The sequence below is a fragment of the Saccostrea cucullata genome, unplaced genomic scaffold (genome assembly GCF_032062105.1).
Source record: "Saccostrea cucullata isolate Sc308-1 unplaced genomic scaffold, CSIRO_AGI_Scuc_v1 ctg3360, whole genome shotgun sequence".
NCBI lineage: Eukaryota > Metazoa > Mollusca > Bivalvia > Ostreida > Ostreidae > Saccostrea > Saccostrea cuccullata.
Genome location: NW_026926468.1, coordinates 270,670 through 280,984, shown reverse-complemented (window position 1 = coordinate 280,984; position 10,315 = coordinate 270,670). Strand labels below are relative to the sequence as shown.

The following is a 10,315-nucleotide window of genomic DNA, read 5'->3' as shown; positions in this document are numbered from 1 at the left end:
TGGCTGACGGAATCTACTGTGGGTTTAGTAATTGAATTCAATATTGCATAAGTGAATAAAATGGCAAAAACATGCTGATGTACAGATTGTTTTCAACATTTCAACCAAATAAAAGTGTTTTTGGTTGTCAGAAAGTGAACTTAAAATGTTTCCAACCAACCATGACTGTGACGTTCGCGCGTACCAACGTCACAACAAGATAGGGCTTTTCATTACACCACCTCGGTTATTGTCAAGGCATTATCACCGAAACTGATATTTATACAGCAGACAAACATACTCACTTTCTTCATCCTAAACTGACAGAAATTCTCCACTCTAATTTGGGCCGCGAGCTTGGCCAGCTTACGTCGATTTTACTCTCAAACGCGCACGTACGCGTCGTTTGCGTAATGTTTTTAGCATGTTTACACTAGAAAAATGTAGCTAATATTTGTCGATACTTTTTTACAAACATTCACAAGTAGCAAACCTGCTGGATTCTGTATATTCTATCCTAAATCGAAAATTTGCGGGATTCGATTGAGCGGGGGGATTTGTTAACTTTGGAATAATACAGCTTATCTCAGCCATTTAGACTACCGTCGGAAGGGTTGACTAATAATGCTTTGAAAAAATAAATGCTCTGGTGAACTCAATGCACAGGAAAATCAAGTTTGTTACTGATGCGAGAGGGAGATTATGAGAATTTTTAGTTTTATTTTTGGGGGGTGTCACCATATTGATATTAATATCTCAGGAACTATCAATCAAAATCGCACAAAATTTTGGTAACTTGTTGATTAAAGATGAGTTAAAATGTATAATAAAAATGCTGAAAAGCATATTCGAAATAATTGTTTTAATTTAACTCAAAAGTTTAATATGCGTTTGTTGATCCTTTCAGTATAGTTGTTTCTAAAGATTGTACAAAAATGCAATGGCAAAATGTAAGGGGTTTAAACCCGTGTTCAATTTTAAAACTCCTAGTCGTCCTTTTTCCTTGTCACTTGTGTGTGGCATTTAATTAAGTTCATAATGACAGGTAAAAATCAATATGAAAGTTAAGCAATTAAAAGCCTTATAATTGCCCCCCCCCCCCTTCCTGAAAAAAAGAAATAGATACTAAGAAAAATAGCTTTCATATTTAATGAACTTATTAAAATTTCTACGACACAATTATTTTTCCAGTGCACTTTTATTTTGCCGATAAACAAAGCGGAAGATCCTCTACATTGTAACAGGAAAACCCAAGGTTTACTCATCTGGGAGGATATTTGGGAAAACCAGATATTTGAGAAATTTCAAAAATCAAATGCTATTTCAGCCGTCTCCGATTACGGTACTGTAACATTGAAATTAAATAAGTTTTTATTCCGATTTACAATCTAAGAGTAGAAGTTGGGGTAGATTTTATATATTCCACAGCAACTTCACAAGGACCTTCATGACCTGTATTTTTTCTACATAGAACGATTATTACATATCAGAAAAAGGCTATGACAAAATCCCCTAGACTGTTTTTATCTCTAATGGAGTGTTTCTATCTCTGGTACTATTTGCACGAACTTTGGGGGAATCTTTATCATAAAAGGTCGTCTGTCCTTCACCACGATAGGATGAGATGTGGATCAATTAACCCCACGTATTGGCTTTTTCGTACTTGAACTCATGTTACTTGTGTCGCAATAATGTCAATAATTAAGGATCTTTGTGAGAGAAATAAAAAGTTGTGACATGCTCCCTTTCTTCTGAATTGAAGGATTTCTATATGTTTATCGCTTATAAACCTATTTTGTATATCATTTGTAAAAAAGACGGACTTTGAAAAAAATAAACAAATTATTATTAATGATAAAACGATATATAAAATGATATGATGATGGTATGGTGTCAAACTTTCTTCTTTGACTCAACAATTAATTAAAGTGTCAAATATCCTATTCTTTTAAAAGTATTTGCAAACATTACGAACATAGTATATAAAATATGAGGTTTAGAAATATTTAGGAATTCGATTTCAATTTTTTCTTCACTAGGCTATATTGTTAATAAAACATACATGTATTTATCAGGCTGTGTTAAATACTTGCATTTATATACTTTAGATATGGTAACATTGGTATAAAAACAGTGATACCCCTGTATTCCCAAATTTAAGCAAACAACATCTCGAAAGAAAGAGAAAATTGACAAAATAGAAGAATTTATTGCATGACGCATGCAATTTTAGTTCATTTCTTGAAGATTGATTGATTGTATATTGTTTAACGTTCCTCTCGAGAGGCGCCACCAGTTGCCGGTGGAGAACTGCAAATTTTGTCCTATATTCGGCACTCAAGGCCATTGGCCATGGGGGGATCTTTTTCGTGCAAGCACCTATTGCTCATCGGAACATCGGTTTATACGGTGTCATCCGAGGGACCGGTCTCTACGTCCCACAGTTGGTTTCTAACCGGAGAGATAAGGATCAACTCCTTACTTTGCGAGTCAAGAGCAGACACTCTAACCAGTGCGCCACGCGGGCGACTCAATTCTTGAAGATTTTAGGTTTCAGAAAATAACAGGTATCAGAAAATTACAGGTTTAAGAACCTCAAAAATGTACTTTTAAGGAAAACATTTTGCAAAGATATCTTAATATATATAAATATATCTAAATTTAACCTAATAAAAATACTGCTTCACTTACTTCTCCTTATTGGAGGCATGCCTTGAAAACCAAGATGTCAATTGCATAGAAATATAAGTATCGGATGACTGTGAATTTTGATACGGTCTTGGAAAAGCTGATAAGGACGTATTCTACGCTTTTGATCGCTCCAATTGATTGATGTTTACAAGTTAAAAATAAAGAGGTCATGAACTTTAAATTGCTGGCATTGGCGATAAAAACTTACGCGATTGATACATTTTTTCCAGGCATTTACATTTTGCAGTTATCTTCCCTGCTTTACAGTGTAGTTGAGTTTTCAAAACTTTGCTACATGTATTTTAATATTTCACATAAATCGTTTGTTTTGTGATACAATTATCTTGGAATAAACCGATAATTTTGATTCATTGTTAAACTTTAATTCAAGTTTGAGAATTTCAAAATGTTGCACCAAAGAATGGACTGGTCTCAATGAACATACCTCTAAAATATGGAGGCTAAACTAAAAATGTTATAAAATCTTATAACAAAGATATTTTTTTTCAAAGATTGGTCAAGCTTCAACGCCAATGTCAAATGGTAGAATTCGATAATATCCAATTTGACTGGCAAAACAATGTGATCTCATATTTTGTTTTCTTGCCTGTTGCTAAATCACAACTCAAAATGTAACAAAAATCGTGTAATTTCATTTTGCACTATTACATTTTGCGTTAAATTTGACACAAAATGTAATAACGTAAAATGTACTGTAGTAACCTTAAAAAATATGTTGTTACATTTTGCGTTATTGTATTCTGATTGATTGATTGTATACTGTTTTACGTCCCTCTCCAGAATATTTCACTGATATGGAGACGTCACTATTGCCGGTGAAGGGCTGCAAATTTGTTATTAAATCGGCACAAAGGGCCATTAAGCAGGGAGGGATCTTTATCGTGCCACACCTGCTGTGACACGGGGCCTCGTTTTATACGGTCTCATCCGAAGGACCGCCCCATTTAGTCGCCTTTTACGACAAGCAAGTGGGTACTGAGGGCCTATTCTAACCCGGATCCCCACGGGATTGCGTTATTGTATTCTGCGTTGATCTCTATTAATGTCATATCAAGTTTTGCAAAGACCGATAAAAAGAGAATGCTTTCAAAATTCAAAACAGGCAAAATATTTTCAACAGGTTTGAAAGAGGCGCATCGTTATGTTTTAATTTGATTAGAAATGACAGAATAATCAGTGTATCATAAAATAACACAAAGGCATGTCCGTAGAACGAGTTAGTGGAGGTGGGCGAATGAAGGCTGAGGCATAGATATTTCAGCTTCACCGAAAAGTCTTGCGACAGAGCTAAATGTTCGAGGTCTACATTTTTTTATTATCCGAAATAGATTTACTGTATACAGGGAACCCCCCCCCCCCGTTTTATTTTCGCCCCTTTCGCCTTACTCTCATTTGGTCGAATTTTAAACGGGGCGAATTCAAAGAATGCAGCATAATTTCTGAAATAAAACTATGAGTGGGCGAATTTAAAATTGGGCAAAATTGTTTGCATGTGTGAAAAGGCGAAAATTACACGGGGCGATAATAACCCTGTATACAGTACCTATCATGGTTCAGTCGAACGAAAGGACTATGTTTGTTATATTATTAGTAAATTGCGTGCATTTTTACATTTAACAAACCTTCCCTCACTTTATCAATTAGAGATTACCACTCAATGCTCATTATTTTTACACCTCTATAAAGATCGCATCTGACTTCATTTCTATTTTATTCGAACCAAACAAATTCATTACATTGTATTAAAGTAATATTATACACACATAACCCTTTCAGAAAGACATATCAATCGAGCAGTGCAAGCTATAGTTGATATGATTTTCTTTAAAGTCGATATATTTATTGATTGACCGACTGAAAGGATAAATTTGTAATTCTATTATTTTATACTAATTGAGATAACAAAATCTGAAAATTATTAGAGCAAGTCACAATTAAGGACCCTCTCTACACCAGTGCAAAATATTTTGGGACATTAAGAAAATTATATTGGATAAAGGTGTAAATATTCAGCTTATCTATTAAATTCTCAATATATGGCATTTACCCCCAGGAAAAATGTTGAAACACAACACAGTATCAGTGAATAGAAATCATTGTTGTTTATTTCCATGGAAAAAAAGACATGTCGAAAACACGTTCTATTAAAAATGTTAAGAATAGTTAAATCGAATACAAATTGAGAAATATAAGTACATGTGATTTTTTATAAAAAGTTCTTTAAAAAGTAAAACCCTCCGGCAAAAATTGGAAATAATGTAATTTTGTAACTATCCAATTTTTTAGGCATTGATAAATATAACTGCAGAAATATACCATAGAATCAGTACTCTTTTAGTGTACAGTGTAGAGAGGGTTCTTAAGCTTTCCTTCATATTGTGTTTAAAGATATAGATACTAAACATCAAAATAAATCAAGCTATTTAATGCAATTATGTTTCCTTCATATTGATATTGTTAAAAAAGGCTTAGATACATTCTCGACAAATTATACGATGTCTTTTTGCTACTTTCTAAACTGTAAGCACAATAAAAAGCACAATAAAAAGAATATAATAAAAATGACTGTTTGTTCCTGCATTTAATTTTAGATATTTGTTCACCAATCACACTGAGAAGATGAATTGATTTTTTTTGCAGGAGTATTTTAGTTCTTTTCTTACTTGAAATGTGTGTGTAATTGCTACCTGAAAAGAAATGGAAAGGTTCTTGTTAATACGGGTTATTTAAACACAGAAAAAATGTGTTTTTATCAATGAGAAATACCCGACTGTCCCTGTCATAGGAAAATATTATGAAACTAGCGAGAGACATCAACACTAGTTCAATGTCAATCCTCTATAAAAATAAAACCCTCGCAGTTTATTAAACTCTGACAGACAATCAGGCGGAAACTTTATTCAACATTGAAAACGTCACCGGGTATCACACCAATTCATTAGAGCATGACCCAATGAGGAAGTGTATATTAGGATTCTACCAGATATTTTTACATGTAAGCTACTGAATGGCAAAGTACATCTACCAGTCCTTTACAGACCGTAAAATGCTTGGAAACGTTATTGTAAGTATTAAAATATCGATATAGTTGGTTTATATAAATAGCCATTAAACGCGTGGCTTTATATTTTGCAGGCCCATGGGGGAACATGTGATCTTTGAGGAAATAAATGTTAAAAATTCAGTAGCAGTTACAAAATTTGTACATCAGATGGATGTTCAAAAAAAAAAAATCCTAGTTCATTGACTAGATTTATCTATTTAAAAAAAATGTATAATTACATAATAAGAAAAAACCCCTGATTCTCATTAAAGTCACTTGGCTAGACGTGTAAACAATATCTTGGGGGGGGGGGATCTGTATTTCAAGATGGAAATAAAATTTTGTAGACTATTGTACAATGCTTGTGAAAAATATTATTTGTTGACTAATTCGATACCTTTTTTTTACGACTTTCCTTTTAAAGTGACAATCTCTTCAAAAACAGACTTGTTAAAATTTTCCTTTAGGATTTGGAATTTTTTTCATACTCATAAATTCAGAAAATTACAAATTTCACAAGTAAATAATTCTGATTATTTCATTAAAATTTATAATTATTTATGGCCCATAAATATATACATCACAACGTGTTCGAGGTTCCACATTCCATGCTATTCACGCATGCGTATAGTTTTCATAAACAAAACAGCATGGTAAGAGAGGGAAGACCGGTAGGCCTGCTACATTGACAAAGTCGACCAAAACAAAAAACAAAACAAAATTAGGGCTTGAAATTAAAAAGCAAATTTCCTGACAAAAATTTAGTTGGGAGATTAATATAATCATTGGATGAAGAAGAAACGGGATCTCCGCGACATTCACGTGGGGCTCGCGAAGGTTCTACCCTACAGGTTTGTTGATACATGCTATTATTTCTCGTATCTCCATGGCTTTCAAAGAAAAAAATCAGTGTAAACTCAACGTAAAAATGCACTTATGACATATAAAAATTATTGCCATTTGAAAAGCAAATTGTATTGGAACTGCAGAAAGATAATTTGTTTGACATTTTGCCGCGATCGCCGACGTATGATTTGGTGGATTTTTCTTTCCTGCACCCAAATAAACAAAACGTCAACATTTGTACTTCATCATGTTAAATTCGTCTGAATGCAGACTAATATGTTAACAATTATTAATTTACCAGTGAGTTAAGATATTTTGATTCTAGAATTGCTTTTACTTAGATTTCACAGAAAAATCAAATTTGAAAGATCTATTTAGAAATCTAGAAAATCTTTCTTCAATCGATTTTTCAAGAAACAAATTGAATTTTTTACCTGTCTCTCTTTTGAAAGACCAACATCATTCTTTGTTAAAAATAAACCTAGACAATAATAATTTTTTTAACATTCCTGACTCTTTGGAATATACGCAGAATTTAGTAACTCTGCATTTTCGATCCAATTTGATATCTGGGTTCTCAAGAAATGACCAAAGAATCATTGAAACTCTTGGAAATATATCAATTTACTTAGAAGGAAATCCTATCTCTTGTACCTGTTCAGCTATTCAGTCTTTGAGATGGATGAGAAGTCACAAACACGTATTTTCTGATATTGATACAATTTTATGCGTAGGAAGTGGATTTCCTATCAATCACTTATTTTATAATGAACAAAACTGGAGAAAATTTGATAAAGAATGCCAAACTAAACAATGGCTTATTTCCTCTGTGGTGTTGATTTTGATTACTTTGTCTGTACTTCTGATAGTAGCTGCTTTACGAAGATACCGTATACATGTAGAATATGTTATACTGCGACTTAGAAATAGATGGAAAGGTGTACATTTACAAAACAAAGAAAACAACTACATTTATGATGTGTTTATGTCATATGATGAGAAAGACTATCCTTGGATTATGCGTTATCTGTACCCAAAATTGGAAAGTTTAAATATCAAAGTATGGCTAAAGGACAGAGATTCGATTCCAGGAGATTGGGAGGCAGAAGAAATAGTGAAATGTATCAATGAAAGTAGAAAAGTGTTGTTTGTGATCACTGAATGCTTTCTGGAGAGTGGTTGGGCCTCATACGCCGTACAGATGGCGGTCACTCACGCCTTCCACAACCGGTGTCAGAGTTCCATTGTTGTAATCATCAAAGACGATATACCATTAGAGAGACTCCCGAACGATATCAAAAATATATGGTGGTGTATTGAGTATTTAAGGTGGTCCACAGAACATGAAAATGATGATCTAATAATAGTTAAGTTATCAAATTTGCTAAAACCCGTAAATGCGTAAACACCAATATGATTTGTAGAATCATTAAGTTATAGATGTTTTTGATAGATGTACATATACATGTATAACAAATTATTTTAAACCATGAGCATACTGTCAGAAAGTTTGTTATGAATCTGAACATGTACGATACTATTCAAAATTTATGCTCTTTGTATATATATTTGAGAAGTTCGAATTTCAAAAGCATTTCTTTCTGTCAAGTGTCTCTTTCAGGTACTTTTATTCATTTGTCTTTTTGTGTATTTATTTTGTCTTTTTACTCAGAGCAAACCTTTTTTTTTTCATTTTCAATTTTTGCTTATGAAAAATCGGTACATGTAATGGTATAGTGTCGACAGTTTTAGCTTTCTTTTTGCATCTTTTATATAATAATTTCATTTGTCCCCTGAATACCATTTTCTTTTAAATATTTACAAAAACCAAGATACATAGAATTTACGTATCCTAATGATCGAATTATAACCGATTTTAAATATTATAACTTTTCGTCAGTGCTGTTGATAAGGAACATGGTTTTTTGCATGATACCCTAAAATATGTTGTTACATGAAATGAATGGAATAGTATATGCGAGGGTTGTCCCAAAAAGTCGTAGACAGGAAAAAACAGTTTATTTTCTCTGTGCTGAATTAAATTTCTTTTCTTGTCGTAACAAAAACTAACATTTTGTGATCATGCATATCAAATTTCATGATGATATCACATTTAATAAGAAAATTATGAAAAAATAAAGAAAGCATGTAAGTGTACATCGGCGCACGAAAGCAAGCGTCTCTTATAGCGTCATGATCTCTTTTTCTGCTTCACACGCGTCTGTTAACATTCAATAATGTTTTTTAAAGTGAAAGACCACTCTTAACTAAGGCCAAGTTCGTGGCCAAGATTGTTTCCCATTGTCTTCGTTACTTTACAAACAGTACTCTACTTCTTACATACTGTAACTATTCTTGGTATAGAGGAAAAACTCTCATTGAATCTCTTGCCATTTAATAATAACTTCCCTATTAAAATCTAGTGTGTAATGTCACTTCTGTAATCTTTTTTCCTGTCTCTGATGTGTACAAACCTTATTCAAAACTATTTATTATATATCCGTGCGCCGGTTACGCGTTTGGCGACGTCATTTTCATCAAACTCAATTCCAACAACACTTTGAAAATCATGACACCAATCCCTGTTTCCAATGCTATTTATATGAAATTTTGACATATTATTAAAATTTTGATTCTGATTTCACTGATTTAATTTTGAGTTTAATATTTTGAATAGTACTAAAGAAATAAAAACAAATGTAATTATAGTTATATGCGCAAATTATTCCGAATTTTGTCCGTGCGCCGACAGACTTTATCAGCCACCATTTAAATCCTCCTAATATTATTAATATTAAAGATGTATATTTAAAAATCTACATTTTTAAAGAACATTGATTATATTATATCTATGCAAAATTTTGTTAGTATTGGTTGCATTTTTTAAAAAGTTATAAACATTGTCTACGACTTTTTTTCTGTGTGAAATTATGTACATTTTACAAAATAAAGTGATAAAAGTTTTAACATCAACATCTTATAAGACTCTCATGAATGTTTTATGAAAAAAAACGGTTGACATTTAAAACAAAAATACAATTTTCTTAATTGTATGAAACATAAGGAGATAAACAGTATTCAAGATCAAAATTCCATTTTACAATACAAAATAGGAGCAGAGCAAACACGGACCTCTAAAACGTCAGACGTGGGATCAATGCCATGGAAGAGTGCGTATTCCCTGCCTATCGGTCACACCCGCCTTTTTCCCCTTGTCATGATCAGGAAATTACAGAAAAATCCATCTTCAATTAAGTATATAAATAATGGACATACAAAAGTATTAAAAACGTGAGTCAGCATTTAACTCAATGATAAATTGTATTTGCTGACAATGTCATTGTATCGACCATAGAACTTTCGAAATTATTACTTTAAACAAGACTACTTAACTTCTTATTTCATCAAATTGTTTGTCAATAATTAAACATATGTTCTTGCGTATCAAATTAATTAAGATATAAAAACTCCGTAAGTAGGCTATGAAGGTATACTGCTGCCTAAGTAAGGGAAGTTGACGATAGAAAAGTTAAAGTTATCACGTTTATCATAGACCTTTTTTGTTAGATTACAATTAACGTCTTTTCAAGTACAATATCCAAATATGAAAAAGATGTGTCTAACTCTGTTGTATCTTTTGTCTCAAGCTCACCAGGATATATCGTATCGACATAAGAATGGAAATTACCATTGTTAATTGACAATACGTCGTCGATATACCTAAATGTCGAGTTG

General features: G+C 32.5%; 1 protein-coding gene across 1 annotated transcript; it reads left to right on the top strand.

The window, feature by feature from the left end:
* The first annotated feature begins 5,698 nt into the window (after positions 1-5,698).
* On the top strand, positions 5,699-8,214 carry LOC134271761 (toll-like receptor 4). Its single transcript, XM_062753971.1, has 2 exons — positions 5,699-5,755; positions 6,906-8,214. The coding sequence occupies exons 1-2, from the start codon at positions 5,699-5,701 to the stop codon at positions 7,983-7,985; spliced, it is 1,137 nt and encodes a 378-aa protein (XP_062609955.1). The 3' UTR covers positions 7,986-8,214.
* Positions 8,215-10,315: the final 2,101 nt, after the last annotated feature.